The following is a 16,143-nucleotide window of genomic DNA, read 5'->3' as shown; positions in this document are numbered from 1 at the left end:
GCCCCGCTCTCTCCCCATAGCCCTGTATCAATCCCCAAACTAATCCCACTGCCCCACTCTCTCCCCATAGCCCTGTATGAATCCCAAACTAATCCCACTGCCCCACTCTCTCCCCATAGCCCTGTATCAATCCCAAACTAATCCCACTGCCCCACTCTCTCCCCATAGCCCTGTATCAATCCCAAACTAATCCCTCTGCCCCGCTCTCACCCCATAGCCCTGTATCAATCCCAAGCTAATCCCACTGCCCCGCTCTCTCCCCATAGCCCTGTATCAATCCCAAACTAATCCCTCTGCCCCGCTCTCACCCCATAGCCCTGTATCAATCCCAAGCTAATCCCACTGCCCCGCACTATCCCCATAGTCCTGTATCAATCCCAAACAAATCCCACTGCCCTGCTCTCTCTCCCCATGGCCCTGTATCAATCTCAAACTAATCCCACTGCTCTGCTCTCTCCCCATAGCCCTGTATCAATCCCAAACTAATCCAACTGCCCCGCACTCTCCCCATAGCCCTGTATCAATCCCATACTAGTCCCACTGTCCCACTCTCTCCCCATAGCCCTGTAACAATCCCAAACTAATCCCACTGCCCTGCTCTCTTTCCACATCCCTGGGCCTTTGTCATAGAGAGCCAGAGATATTCATGAAAATATCCGAATTTACAGAGTGGAAGGGAACAGGAAGCTGCCTAATTGACTTTGATGAGTCGTGATGTTGCAATGACCATAATATTTCCAAGTTTGTCAGTAATAATTCCACACACAACCAATACTGACGAATGCTTGGTTCACTCATAGAGTTCCCCGTCTACATGAAAGATGCACTGCACCATGTGATTGCTGGTTTCACGCAACCACGACTCAATAAATAGCAGTCAGCGGTTCCCTGATTACTGAGACCAGTTGTTGCTGAGTGGTGTTTTATTTCCTGCTACTTTGAGCTTCTTCTCAGGCTCCCTTTTCCCTTCACAGTCGCAGGAAACTCTTCAAACCATTATTACCTGAAGTTTGATCGCCTTCGTTGCATCGGTTTGTGAGTATTTTCGTCAGTGTGTTTGTCTTCTGTTGATTCAGATCTGTGATTGCCCCCAGACTGGTTAAATCTGGGGCCAAACCTCCCTGTTGCATCAACCTTCCATGTGAGGTTAGCCTGGAGAATCCTCCCTCATTCAGATGTCCATAGCTATGTCTGAGGCTGGAGATTGCTGGGTCGAGCAAAGCATGGGGTGGCTTGATTGAGAAAAGAAAGCATTTGCATTTCTATAGCACCGTAGGATGTCCCAAAACGCTTCACTGTCAATTAGGTAATTCTGAAATGCAGGAGCATAGGTAAAGGAGGAGGTCATTCAGCCCCTCGAGCCTGTTGCTCCATTCAATTAGATCATAGTTGATCAGTGACTGAGCTCCAGATACCCCACCTTTGCCCCATATCCATTCATACCTTTAATTAACAAAAATCTATCAATCTCAGATTTAAAATTAACAATTAATCCAGCATCAACTGCCATTTGCAGAAGAGAGTTCCAAACTTCTACCACCCTTTGTGTGTAGAAGTGTTTCCCAATTTCTCTCCTGAAAGGCTTGGCTTTAATTTCTAGACTGTGCCCCCTCGTCGTAGACTCCGCAACCAGCAGAAATAGGTTCTCTCTGTCAACCTTATCTGTTCCCACTAACATCTCGAAAGCTTTGATCAAATCACCCCTTAACCTTCTAAATTCTAGGAAGACCCGAGTTTGTGTAATTGCTCCTCATAATTTAACCCTTGGAGTCCAGGTATCATGGTACATCGACACTGTGCTCCCTCCAAGGCCAATCTATCTTTCTGAAGGTGTGGTGCCCAGAACTGGGCCTTAATCCGTGATTTATAAAGGTCGATCTTGGCTTCCTTGCTTTTGTATTCCATGTCCACCTATGAAGCCTGTCCTGCCAACTTCAGAGATTTGTGTAGTGACAAGACCTGCACCCATTTTAAAATGTAATTTTATTTACATTGCCGCTTCTCGTTCTTGCTTTCAAAACACTTCATAACTGCTAACTGAGCAATTGCAATTGTTTCCTGAGATCTGGTACGTGATAGTTTGCCACTGAACTCTGTGGCTTTTAATAATCCAATTGTGATTCAGACTGCACTGACAAAGGTATCTCCTTTTCTGTCTCCAGGTCGGGTGGCAGTGCTTCAACAGATGATGTCCATGTATTTACATGCGATTCTCAGTCTCCTCTTGTGTGCTGAGTGCTCATTTGCAGGTAAGGCACAGCTGCTCTCCCCCAGCTACCCTTCCTGCAGTAGTGACCGGTGCTCGGACAGTTCGAAGGTCACGGCTTTGCCCTGGCGATGAGTCTGAGCCTGTCGTTCGCACGCTGACACTGCATTTGCAAAAGGAAATTGGCAGCTCCCACTGAAGCTGCAAAACTAGAGGGAGTTTTACTCTGTATCTAACCCCTGTTTTTTTTTTGATGGGGGACAGTGTAGAGGGAGCTTTACTCTGTATCTAACCCCGTGCTGTACCTGTCCTGGGAGTGTTTGATGGGGACAGTGTAGACGGAGCTTTACTCTGTATCTAACCCCCGTTTTTTTTTTGATGGGGGACAGTGTAGAGGGAGCTTTACTCTGTATCTAACCCCGTGCTGTACCTGTCCTGGGAGTGTTTGATGGGGACAGCGTAGACGGAGCTTTACTCTGTATCTAACCCCGTGCTGTACCTGTCCTGGGAGTGTTTGATGGGGACAGCGTAGACGGAGCTTTACTCTGTATCTAACCCCGTGCTGTACCTGTCCTGGGAGTGTTTGATGGGGACAGTGTAGAGGGAGCTTTACTCTGTATCTAACCCCGTTTTTTTTTTTTTTTTTTTTTTTTTTTTGTTTTTTTTTTAGTGTAGAGGGAGCTTTACTCTGTAGCTAACCCCCGTTTTTTTTTTTTTTTTTACAAGGTGACCTTTATACCCCAGGCCCCTTTTATATTTTTCACGTCGAGGGGGCCTTTATCCCTCAGGCCCCCTTTATGTACATATTTACAGTTTTAAAATAACTTTATTAAAACAGATAAATAAACAAAAAAACTCAAATTAAAATGCCATTCTCGGCGTCGACGATGCACTCCAGTCCCTGCGGTGCCCACCGGTCGCGGAAGGCCTCAAGCGTACCGGCGGACACCGCATGCTCCTTTTCCAGGGACACCCGGGCGCGAACGTAACCGCGGAAGAGGGGCAGGCAATCGGGGAGGACGGACCCCCCGACGGCCCGCAACCTGGACCTGTGAATTGCCACCTTGGCCAGGCCCAGGAGCAGACCGACGAGGAGATCCTCCTCCCGGCCCGAGCCCCTCCGCACCGGGTGCCCAAAGATCAGGAGCGTGGGACTGAAGCGCAGCCAGAATTTGAGGAGCAGCCCCTTCAGATACTCAAATAGGGGCTGCAACCTCGCACACTCCGTATAAATGTGGAACACGGACTCGTCCAGGCCGCAGAAAGTACAGGTGGCCTGGGAGTCCGTGAACCTACTTAAAAGCCTATTGCACGGGACTGCTCTGTGCAGCACCCTCCACCCCAGGTCCCCGATGTAAAGGGGGAAGACTCCCGCGTAGAGAGACCTCCATCGGGGTTTCCCCTCGCCGCCAGATGGCAACGCGGACCGCCAGGGCGTGTCCGGCCGGCTGACGAGGGCGAGGAAGTGGAGAGTGTGCAGGAGCAGCCCGTACAGGAAACCCCTCCGCGCCGATTGGAATGGCACGGAGGGCATTTCCGAGAGGCGGCTCGGGTTGTGCGGGACCGGCTCCCGAGGAGGGTTTCGGGGCCTGGGTCCGATGAGCAGTTCCGGCCGAGCGGGGGTCAGCTCGGCCGGGATCGCTCCGCACTCCCGAGCCCCCTCGCCACCCGCAGTGAGGGGCGTCCCGGGGGTTTCGGCTACTCCTCCGCCCGCCGGACCGTCCCCGGAGTCGGCCGCCCGGACAGCCGAGGCGCTCTCCTCCGCCGGCGGGGGAGCGCCCTGACTGGAGGCGACCATGTTCCAGACTCGGAAAAGATCCCGGTAAAAGACAGGCAACTCCCTCAGAGAGGCGCGGCTAACGGACTCCACCGGGAGCTGCGTGTCGTCTTGAAGGCAGTGACACTGGCGGAAAAAATACGTCGCCAGCGCACACCATCTGGGAGGACGCTCGACGTACAGGTATCTCTGCAGGGTCCGAAGGCGGAGAGTCGCAGCCTGGGTGCGGACGCACACCAGCGACTGACCGCCCTCCTCGATCGGGAGACTCAGGACCGCGGCAGAGACCCAGTGTTTCCTCTTGCCCCAGAAGAAATCGACGAGTTTCTTCTGGATCTTGGTGGCAAATACAGGGGGCGGGGCCAAAGTGACCAACCGGTACCACAGCATGGAGGCCACCAGTTGGTTTATGACCAACGCTCGGCCCCTGTAGGAAAGCACTCGGAGCAGTCCTGTCCAGCGCCCCAGCCGAGCGGTGACTTTCGCCTCCAACTCCTGCCAGTTTGCCGGCCAGGCTTCCTCAGCGGGGCTAAGGTGGACTCCCAGATAGAGGAGGTGCGTGGTGCTCCACGCAAAAGGTGTCATCTCCTCCGGCAGGGAGTCCACCCGCCACTGACCAACCAGGAGTCCGGAACATTTCTCCCAATTGATCCTCGCGGAGGACGCGGCAGAAAAGGTCTGCTGGCAGTCGCGCATCCTCCGCAAGTCAACGGGATCTGTGATTGCGAGGAGCACGTCGTCGGCGTAAGCCGAGAGGACGACCCGCATGGCCGGCTCGCGCAGAGCCAATCCCGTCAAGCTCCTGCGAAGCAGGCACAGGAAGGGCTCCACGCAGATGGTATACAATTGGCCGGACATGGGGCACCCCTGACGCACTCCTCTCCCAAATCGAAGGGGCGCCGTCAAGGACCCGTTAACTTTGACTAGACACTCTGCGGCGGCGTATAAAAGTCGGACCCGGGCCACGAAATGCGGCCCGAGTCCGAAAGCGCGCAGAGTCCCGAAAAGGTAATCGTGATCCACCCTGTCGAACGCCTTCTCCTGATCGAGGGAGAGAAAGGCGACCGACTGACCAGTCCTCTGGGAAAGATGGATCAGGTCCCGGACCAGGTGGATGTTGTCCTGGATGGACCGGCCCGGGACCGTGTAGGACTGGTCGGGGTGGATCATGTGGGCCAGCACGGAGCCCAGGCGGGTAGACATAGCCCGGGCAAAGATCTTATAATCCGTGCTGAGGAGGGAGACCGGACGCCAGTTTTTAAGCAGGCGAAGATCGCCCCTCTTCGGCAGCAGGACGATGACCGCCCTGCGCCACGAGAGGGGCATCTCCCCGGTCGCCAGGCTTTCCCCCAGGACCCGCGCGTAATCGTCCCCCAGGACGTCCCAGAACGCCCTGAGGAACTCCACGGTCAACCCATCCAGCCCTGGGGATTTGCCCCTCGAGAGCTGGTGGAGGGCGCCAGTCAGCTCCGCCAACGTGAGCGGAGCCTCCAATCCTTCGGCGCCCTCCGGGCTGACCTGCGGCAGGTCCTCCCACAAAACTCTGCGCGCATCCTCGCTGGACGGATCCGGAGAGAACAACGCACTGTAATACGTCCGGACCAGGAGGCCCATTCCCTCCGGATCCGTGATGGAGGATCCGTCGTCGGCCAGCAGCTCGACGAGCTGCTTACGGACCCCCCGCCATTTTTCCAGCGAGTAGAAGAAGGGTGAGGCGCGGTCCAAATCTTGCAGGATCTGAATCCGCGACCTCACGTACGCGCCTCGGGACCCTATGAGCTGCAGGTTCCTCAGCGCGCCCTTCTTCTCTTTGTACGCCTGCCACAGGGCCGGGTCCGCGACGGCATGACCGAGGCGGGATTCCAAGTCGAGCACCTCCCTCTCAAGGCGCCCGATCTCGGCTTCCCGCCTTTTGGTCGACCCCTTCGCGTACTCCTGACAGAAGACGCGGATGTGAGTCTTGCCCACATCCCACCATAGCCTCAAGGAGGGGAAGCCCCCCTGCTTCCTTCTCCAGTCGGCCCAGAATCGACAGAACGAGTCCCGAAATCGCACGTCCTCCAGCAGCCGGTTGTTAAAGTGCCAGTACGCGGACCCCGCCCGCGTGCGGAGCGGAGTGAACTCCGCCCACACCAGGCGGTGGTCCGAGCACGGCACCAGCCGCATGGAGGCCGCCGAAACGCGGGAGACGTACGCCTGCGAAATGTAGAGGCGGTCGATTCGCGACCCCCCTCCTCCAGACCTCCACGTGAAGGCGCTGGAGTCGGGATGGAGATTCCGCCAGACGTCCACCAAGTTAAGGGAGCTGATCAGTCCCCTCAACTTCTCCACCGACGCTTGGCCGCGCTGGGGACCGGAGCGATCCCCCACCTCCAGGGTGCAGTTAAAATCCCCCCCGAGGATGATGCACTCGCCGCTATCGATGGAGCTCAAGAGAGCGGACACTTCTTCAAAGAAGCGCGCTTGCAAAGCGCCGGGCCTGGGCGCGTACACATTCACAAAGTGGAGCGGCACGCTACCCAGGCGAACGGCGAGGTGGAGCAAGCGGCCCGGCACTAGCTCCTTGACCCCCAAGATCTCCGGCTGAAAAGTCGGGGCCAACAAGATAGCCACCCCACTAGAAATAGGGGTGAGGTGACTCATGTAGACCCCACCCTGCCACTCCAGGAGCCAGGTGGCTTCGTCTCCCGGAACGGTGTGGGTTTCCTGCAGAAAGCTCACCGCGTATCTCCCTTCCCTAAGGACTGAGAGATTGTGAAATCTGCGGTGAGCCCCTCTGCTGCCGTTGATGTTGAGGCTGGCTATGGTTATCTTCATGTCAAAGGTACTTAAAACCCGTCACCAACAGCTCACTGTGAGGAGGGAGTGGAAGTGCACCTGGCCCTCCACTCCCCCAGCAACCCATTGAGGAACACATTAAAACGGCGCCTCTCAACCAGTTTCACGTCCGCGCGCTTGCCCGCTATCTTAAGGGCGGCACGGACGGACTGGATGATCAGCGCCAGATTCGACCAACGGTCGAGGGCCAGCTGAACTTTATTGCGGCAACCCCTGCAAGCCGCGAGGAAATCCCGGAGTTCCGCCGTGGGGATGAGAGGAGATTCGGTGGGAGGCACGAGGGACTCCACCACCTCACTGGCGATGGAATCAAGATCATCCTCCGTGCCCCGCACCGAATCCCCATCCTCCTCCGGGTCGTCACCGCCAGCGGCCAACACATCCACCACACACTGTGGGGCGGACGTCCCGGCCGCGCCAGCTGGTCCCGCCTCCGTCACGATCCCACCCCCAGGATCGATGGCGGAGGAGTCCTCTCTGGGTTCTATTGTGAAACTGGAGCCTGTAGGCACCAGCGGCTCAGGACCCCCCTCCACCTCCGTCCCCAGGGCAATGAGTGGTCCAGGGGAGACAGAAGTTCCCGACTCCGGGAAACCAGCCGGAGCCGAGATTGGAGGCGGAGGGAGGAGGCTATCTCCCGCTCCGCCAGCACCCACAGGCCCAGCAGGTGGGGCAGCATTCTCAGTTATAACTGGGTCGGGTGTCTCCTGGTTGGTGGTGGACTCCGGCTGGGAGGCCCGACCCTCTGGGGCCTCGCCCTCCCCTTCATTCAGGACACCCGACCCAGTAGCAGTGGCAGAATGGGCGGCTTCCCCAGGCTCCCCCACCACAAGCAGGGCCCCACTTACTCCTTCAGTAGGGGCCTCATGTACCGGGGCCATCCCCTTCCCTCCATCCTGAGGAATTGGGAGCACCTGCCCGGACTTTGCAGCCTTGGTGGTGGCGGTAGGGGAAACCTGGGGACCCGAAACAGGAGACAGCTCCCCTCCAACAGATGGGCCCTGCGCCTCAGGGCCCCTTGTTACCTCTGTGGAGGGGTGCCTTCTCCTCTTTTTCCCAGTTGTGTGCGGAGGCTCAGAGACCTCCATATCATCAGAGGCCTCCACCTCCACACTCTCCTTTTTTTTATTCACCCTGGGCCTGAGCCCAGCCCTGGGGCAAGTTGACTTCCCGAGATCGGGCCTTGGGCTGAGCTCAGGCTCGGGTAGTGTCACGATATCCAGGGGACGCGCCTCTCGATGTTTATTTCTCCTCCGCGCCTTCCTTCCACTTGGACGGTCACCCCCCTCCCTGCCGGAGGCCGTGAAAACCACAGCCTCCGGTACCGACTGAATGGTATCTGGTGGTGGTGTAGTGGGGGTGGGAGGAGGTGCAGCGTCGCCACCCTGGGCCGCTGAGTTGGAGTTGGCAGCCGCGAGGTTGGGGCAGTTCTTACGAACATGCCCCACCCCCTTACAGACATGGCACCGCACCCCGTCCAAGGTCCAGAAGACGCGGTAGGCCGTCCCCTGGAATTCTACATTGAAGTGGCCCTCTGTCACCTCCTCCCGCGCCAGCTGCATGAATAACTGGCGGCGGAAGGAGTAGACGTGTCGGAGGCTGTTCTCCCGAAGACCGAGCGGGACTGGGGTGAGCCCCGTCTTTACCTCCCCCAGATGGTGCAGGTGGGGAAGGAGGAGCTCACCAGGGATGAAGGGCGGGACATTGGATAAAATGAGCCTTTGCGCAGTGGCCTCCAGGGGGTCCACTGGCAGAAAGGTCCCGCCCACGGTGAGCCCCTTGCTCAGAGCCAGGGACACCGCCCGCTCGGTCTTCAGGAAAAACACTGCCTTCCCGTACATTTTAGAGGCTGCAACAATGGCCGAGGGGCCGACAACCTCGGCCATTGCTTTCACGCATGCCTCTATAGTCATGTTCGGGTGGACGTAGCTCTTGACCCCATGCTTCGTTGTTAATAAAGCAAAAGGTGACGGGGCAACAGGTGCAGCTGCAGCAGCCGCAGCAGCATATGACCGGGAAGGCCCCGCCACCGGCGAAGAGGGGCTTGCCATGGGGTCTAAGAGCTACGTCCACCCCCAAGAAACAAAACAAATTTACACAATTTTTTAAAAAAAAAAGCAAACTTTAAACAAGGTGGAGTGGGAGTAGAGGAGGATGGGGTAGGATGGTAAAGGAAATGGGGAGGATAGGTGACTGAGGCGACTGAGTGGAGGAAGGGAGAGAAAGGCTGAAAAGGATGTTTGATCCAACTGCCAGTTGGAGCACCTTTATAACAATTAGTCCAAAACTGTTTGTTGTCTTCCAGTTGGGGGAGGCTTCTTCGCCCGGGACGGCTGGAGCCGCCCGGTACTCTCCTCTTCTGATTTTAACAAGACAGTCTTCACCCGGGCAACTCCAGCTGTCCCGAGCAGGCAGTTGGGGTGGGGAGGGAGCTCCCTGTGTGCAAACACCAATACAAACACAGGGGCCCCTACTGGATTTGGCTGCCCCACCCCTGAGTCTTCAGGCCTCTTCTCCCTCCCCCAAACAGTTTAAACTTCAGAGTCTTTCAGGTGCCCTGACACCCACCTTTCCAGAAAAATTGCAGCCTTTCTTGATGGTTTCTCTCCACTCTGCATTCACCTCTCCACTTTCTCCAATTACTCCAGTCTCCACTCTGCAATTGCTGCAACACAGGTGCAGCTGCTCCCCCTGATTGCTGGCAGGAAGTGCTCCAAATTGACCAGCCAATCCCAGTGCTGTACCTGTCCTGGGAGTGTTTGATGGGGACAGCGTAGACGGAGCTTTACTCTGTATCTAACCCCGTGCTGTACCTGTCCTGGGAGTGTTTGATGGGGACAGTGTAGAGGGAGCTTTACTCTGTATCTAACCCCGTGCTGTACCTGTCCTGGGAGTGTTTGATGGGGACAGTGTAGAGGGAGCTTTACTCTGTATCTAACCCCGTACTGTACCTGTCCTGGGAGTGTTTGATGGGGACAGTGTAGAGGGAGCTTTACTCTGTATCTAACCCCATTTTTTCTTCTTTTAAAAATTTTTTTGGTGTTTTTTTTTCTTTTTTAATTCCGTGCTGTACCTGTCCTGTGAGTGTTTGATGGGGACAGTGTAGAGGAAGCTTTACTCTGTATCTAACCCCGTGCTGTACTTGCCCTGGGAGTGTTTGATGGGACAGTGTAGAGGGAGCTTTACTCTGTATCTAACCCTGTGCTGTACTTGCCCTGGGAGTGTTTGATGGGACAGTGTAGAGGGAGCTTTACTCTGTATCTAACCCCGTGCTGTACTTGCCCTGGGAGTGTTTGATGGGACAGTGTAGAGGGAGCTTTACTCTGTATCTAACCCCGTTTTTTTTTGTTTCAAACTTATCTAACACCGACTCCATTCCTTCCTACAATTGCATAACAAGACTTTGTTTACCACAAGTTTTTCCCATTCAGTGTTTGATAGGGACAGTGTAGACGGAGCTTTACTCTGTATCTAACCTGTGCTGTACCTGTCCTGGGAGTGTTTGACGGGACAGTGTAGAGGGAGCTTTACTCCGTATCTAACCCTGTGCTGTACCTGTCCTGGGAGTGTTTGATGGGGGACAGTGTAGTGGGAGCTTTACTCTGTATCTAACCCCGTTTTTTTTTTTGTTTCAAACTTATCTAACACCAACTCCATTCCTTCCTACAATTGCACAACAAGACTTTGTTTACCACAAGTGTTTTCCATTCAGTGTTTGATAGGGACAGTGTAGACGGAGCTTTACTCTGTATCTAACCTGTGCTGTACCTGTCCTGGGAGTGTTTGATGGGGACAGTGTAGAGGGAGCTTTACTCTGTATCTAACCCCGTTTTTTTTTTTGTAGAGGGAGCTTTACTCTGTATCTAACCCCGTTTTTTTTTTGGTTTTTTTACCCCCGTACTGTACCTGTCCTGGGAGTGTTTGATGGGGACAGTGTAGAGGGAGCTTTATTCTGTCTCTAACCCCGTGCTGTACCTGCCCCCTGATAAGGTCACTGACCTCTTGAAGTGCCACTGTGTTCAGCTTTCCAGATCTAATACCCCTCACCTTCACGAACACGAGTATCCAACAAAAAGATTTTTAAACAAAGCTCTCAAGGGGAGATTACCTGATGCAAGACATTCATTAGTTATTCACCGAAGTACTGCAGTATTGATAAATGGAGCTAAAGAGAATTAGAGAGGGATTGAGAGAGGCAGCTTGAGAAAAACAAGAGGAATAGATAGAAACGCACTATGAGAGGCAGCAAGAGAGAGAGAGGCAGACGAACAGTGTTAAGGTATTAACGGAGCTAGAGAGTGAGTAAAGTGAGACAGAGAGTTGCTCAGAAAGAGAGAGACAGATATAGAGAGAATGAACGATATAGAGGTGGGTAGATTAATAGAATGATGACTCGCTATGTAAGATGGAGGGACAGCTATACAGTGTTAGGAGTAGGGGAACCATTCCAATACTGACTGGGTTTATCTGTTCCCTTTCCCCAGAGGACGTCAAGTGCGAGATAAATCAAAATCCTGTGGGGGCCAAACGTGGGGATACCGTTTCCTTGCCGTGTATCTTCCATAGCAGTAGCCAGCACGATCGACAGCTCTTAATCTCCTGGCAGATGGAGCTTGGCAATGAGCTTCTGATGGTGTATGCAGAGAATTCCAGCTGGGTGTTGCAAAACAAGAAGTTTGAAAGCCGCACGACCATCTCTCGTTCCTGGACTCAGACGGGGAATGCAACCCTGCAAATCATGAAGGTGCAGAGCACAGACTCTGGCAACTACACCTGTTATGTCAGAGCAGAGGGTCGTGCCGCATGTTGTGCCCACTTGCAGCTGACAGTGAGTTCAGGTAGGAAGACACCTTTTCATTCACTGTCTCGAATGCAGACTTGCATTTCTATAGCGCTTTTCACCACCTCAGGAGGTCTCCAAAATGCTTTGGTGTAGTCACTGCTGTAATGTAGGAAAACCGGCAGCCAATTTGCACACAGTGAGCTACTACAAACAGCATTGTGACAATGACCAGCTAGTAACTGAGGGATAAATATTGGCCAGAGCACCAAGGAGAACTCCTTTGCTCTTCTTCAACATAACCGCATGGGATCTTGATGCCCACTTTTTTTTTCTCATCCCTTCATGTGATGTGGGCATTGCTGAAGATCCAGCACTGGTTGCCCATCCCTAATTGCTCTTGACAATGGAGTGACTTGCTCGGCCATTTCAGGGGGCAGTTAAGAGTCAACCACATTGCTGTGGGTCTGGAGTCACATGTAGGCCAGACCAGGTAAGGACGGCGGATTTCCTTCCCTAAAGGACATTAGTGAACCAGATGGGTTTTACACCAATTGATGATAGTTTCATGGCACCATTACTGAGACCAACTTTCAATTCCAGATTGTTTTTTCAATTAATCAAAGTTAAATCCCACAACTGGCACAGTGGTTATCACCGCAGCCTCATAGCTCCAGCGACCCAGGTTCAGTTCCGGGTAATGTCTGTGTGGAGTTTGCAAGTTCTCCCTGTGATTGTTTGGGTTTCATCCGGGTGCTCGGGTTTCCTCCCACATACCAAAGACTTGTGGGATGATAGGTAAATTAGTGCAGCACTCCCTCAGGACTGTATGCCTCAATTGAGTGAGATAGGACTTGAACCCACATCCTTCTATCTTAGAGGGCAGTGCGCAGCCAGGCAGTGGCCTGTGGAGTGAGTTTTTGAGGGAGCTCCCAAGTCAGGGGAGCAGAGAGGAACATAGAGTAGGACGATGCCTCCATGGCCTCATTCCTCCCTATCTCAGCAACCTCCTTCAGCCCTACAACCCTCAGAGAACCCCCCCCCCCCCTCCTCACTGCCACCCCGATTTCTATCACTGGCGGCCGTGCCTTCAGCTGCCTGGGTCCCAAGCTCTGGAATTCCCTCCCTAAACCTCTCTGCCTCGCCCTCCTTCCTGAAACTGTCAACCATATTTTTGGCCTTATGTGGCCTGGTGACATGTTCTGACTGATTGCACTCCCGTGAAACACTCTAGGACGTTTTCCTGCCTGAGACAAATGCAAATTGTCAATGATCTTGTATTTCTTATCATCAGCCATGATCTTATTCAATGGTGGAGCAGGCTTGAGGGGCCGAGTGGCCTACTCCTGCTCCTATTCCTTATGTTCTTATCTCTGCACACCGCTTCTAACTCTCCAAATTTTAATTTTGTTTTCATTCAAACAGGTGGGACCTTTAAACACTGTGGACATCCCTCTGCCTGGATCACATTCCTGCTCCTGTCACTGATGAAGCTTCTAACATGAGTCACACTCCTCTTTTCCTGTGCTCGATCCCACAAGAGCTTCACTCCTCAAAGAGAGACAGGAGCTGCATTGAAACGTATAAAATTCTTTGGCAGGCTTGACAGGGTAGAAGCTGAGAGGATGTTTCCCCCTGGTTGGAAAGTCTAGAACTATGGGGGTCATAGTCACCAGGATGAAGGGGTCTGCTGTTTAGGATTGAGGTGAAGAAAAATGTCTTCACTCAATGGGCTGTGAATCTTTTGCATTCTGTGCCCCAGAGGGCTGTGGATGTTCCGTCGATGAGTGTATGAGACCAATAGATTTTTGGACATTAGCAGAATCAAGGAATAGGGCGGGAAAGTGGATTTGAGAAGATGGGTCTCATTCGCATTGCGCTGGGAGGGGGGTGCGAAGGTTACCCAACAATTTTCTCAAAGCCAAGATCCCACTTCATCTAACTTTCATAATGAGCTCAATGGATTGTGTTTAAAGAAATTCCAGAGCCATAATCGGGCAGATTCCGGCCAAAAGTTGATACGCTGCTCTGGTTTGGATGGAGTGGGGCGAGATGGAGTCCATCTCAGCAGCAAAGTAGGGAGGACCAAGGCCAGAATTATAATTGCAAAGAGCTTACCCTTTAATTCAGTTAGTCTCAAATGATTTTGTTTGCTGGAGAGCTTCTGAAATGGGTTAGTAATCACGGAACCCTCATCGCAGATACGATAGCGACGTTGAAGAGACATCTTGACAAATATATGAATAGAAAGGGAATAGAGGGGATATGGGCCCCAGAAGTGGAGAAGGTGTTAGTTTCGGCAGGCATCACGATCGGCGCAGGCTTGGAGGGCCGAATGGCCTGTTCCTGTGCTGTACTGTTCTTTGTTTTGTTTGTTCTATGTAATATTCATTGTATAAAAGTACTCAATGTAAAGAGTGATTTTATGATGCTTTTGATAACATGGGTATTTACTCATTGCAAAGTTTGTCTATTCTTCACGCGTTGCTCCCCTGGCTGAAAAAGCCAGCCCACCCTGCACTGCACATATGGAAACTGCAATTTGCTCTTGCCTCCTGGCTCATGTTTCAACTCTTTTGAGCCCCTCCCCGGAACGTCAATTTTGGAACCATTGCTTTAATCAGTGATGGACGGTCTAATTTGTGCAAATGTATCTTGATGCTTTTATGGATCTTAGGGATGTGAAGAGTGTGCTAGAACCCAGTGCCCTCCATTTTACGGATTTAATAAAGAACTTGACAATCACTGATGGGTCTCCCCGTGGCATTGCTTCTGCTGTGTGCACCTCGTATCTGAGTCGGCCACCTTAGTTTTCTGCTGTTACACACCAGAAAGACAGCTGGTGAAGGATGGAACTGGAGCCAATATTTACACACTTTTATAAGCATTTTATTTACAGAGATACACATTACAAGCGTCCATCTCCTAACCCAGCAATCACAGTTTCAGACTGTGTCTGTTTATGGGACGCAAGTGAATGTCAACCACCTGCACACAATTAAACACTATTAATATGCAATTAACGTCAACTGCCTTCCACTGTCTTTCTTTCATTGCTTTTTTTCTGATTCTACTCTTCGGCTTGACGTCGATGTCTAACCACCGCACCCACCCCTCGCAACACCCTGAAAATCCACAAGTGGCTGCCCAGGGGTGTCACCACTTCCTTCCGGATGGACCCATTGACCTCTACAGTTGACATTTTGGAAAGGACAAGTGAGACATAAGAACCTGGAGGCCATTCAGCCCCTGGAGCCTGTTCCGCCATTGAATAAGATCATGGCTGATCTGTGACCTAACTCCATATACCCACCTTAGCCCCATATCCCTTAATACCTCTGGATAACAAAAATCTATCAATCTCAGATTTAAAATTAACAATTGATCCAGCATCAATTGCCATTTGTGGAAGAGAGTTCAAAATTTCTATCACCCTTTGTGTGTAGAATTATTTCCTAATTTCAACCTTACAAGTCTGGCTCTAATTTTTAGACTGTGTCCCCCAGTCCTAGACTCCCCAATCAATGGAAATGGTTTCTCCCAAGCTGCCCTACCTGTTCCCCTTAATATCTTGAAACCTTCGATCAAATCACCATTTAACCTTTCACATTTCAGTGAAATTTAGCTTGTTTAATCTCTCCAAAGGCCAAATATTGAGCCGTGTTGGTGCTTTGGGATTGTGATGTTGACCCAGTTAGCCTCCATGCCATAGCATCTTGCATGGCATGGCATGTGATCTGGGTGGTGTCTGAAGAGGCTGGCAAGGCCAGCGCCCTATCTGTGCCATTGGATTTGCTGCTACAACTGATCTTGAGGGTTGGAGTCCTCATGCGCACCACTCCCTCAGTTCAAGAAGGGTCTTTGCCACAGCTTATTTTGCGGAGGTGGGTGTGTGAGCAATGGCTGGGTGCCGAGAAGGACCTTTAGTGTGGCCCAATCTGGCTGCCAACGTATCAGTGCCACTCCTTCCGCTCCTCCTCTCCTTCCCAGCAGATACGGGACCCAATGTTGACGTTAATGGTGTACAGGCACTTGTCGGTATACTTCATGTCGATGGCCACAGCAATGAACATTCTCATAAGAACTTAGGAAATAGGAGCAGGAGTAGACCATTCGGCCCATTGAATCTGCTCCGCCACTCAACTAGATCATGGCTCGTCTTCTACCTCAACGCCATTTTCTCGCACTATCCCCATACCCCTTTGATATCTTTAATATCTAGAGATCTATTGATCTCCGTCTGGAACATACTCAATGACTGAGCCTCCACAGTCCTCTGGGGTAGAGAATTCCAAAGATTCACTACCCTCCGAGTGAAGAAATTTCTCCTCGTCTCAGTCAAAAAAGGCCTACCTCTTATTCCGAGACTGTGGCCCCTGACTCTAGTCATCACCGACACCCACCCCTATCCCTCCACCCTCCAACCAGGGAAACATCCTTGCTGTATTGAGCCCGGTAAGAAATTTGTATGTTTGAATGAGATCACCTTTTCCAAACTCTAGAGAATAGAGGCTCGGTCAGTATAGGAATCCCTTGAGGTTT

At 52.5% G+C, this 16,143-nt stretch overlaps 1 protein-coding gene across 1 annotated transcript; it reads left to right on the top strand.

The window, feature by feature from the left end:
• Positions 1-866: 866 nt before the first annotated feature.
• Positions 867-14,560, top strand: LOC137357302 (CD276 antigen-like). Its single transcript, XM_068023531.1, has 4 exons — positions 867-1,035; positions 2,163-2,249; positions 11,306-11,659; positions 13,027-14,560. The coding sequence occupies exons 2-4, from the start codon at positions 2,186-2,188 to the stop codon at positions 13,104-13,106; spliced, it is 498 nt and encodes a 165-aa protein (XP_067879632.1). The 5' UTR covers positions 867-1,035; positions 2,163-2,185; the 3' UTR covers positions 13,107-14,560.
• Positions 14,561-16,143: the final 1,583 nt, after the last annotated feature.

This window comes from Heterodontus francisci, chromosome 48 (genome assembly GCF_036365525.1).
Source record: "Heterodontus francisci isolate sHetFra1 chromosome 48, sHetFra1.hap1, whole genome shotgun sequence".
NCBI lineage: Eukaryota > Metazoa > Chordata > Chondrichthyes > Heterodontiformes > Heterodontidae > Heterodontus > Heterodontus francisci.
This window is presented reverse-complemented; position numbering and strand designations above follow the sequence as displayed.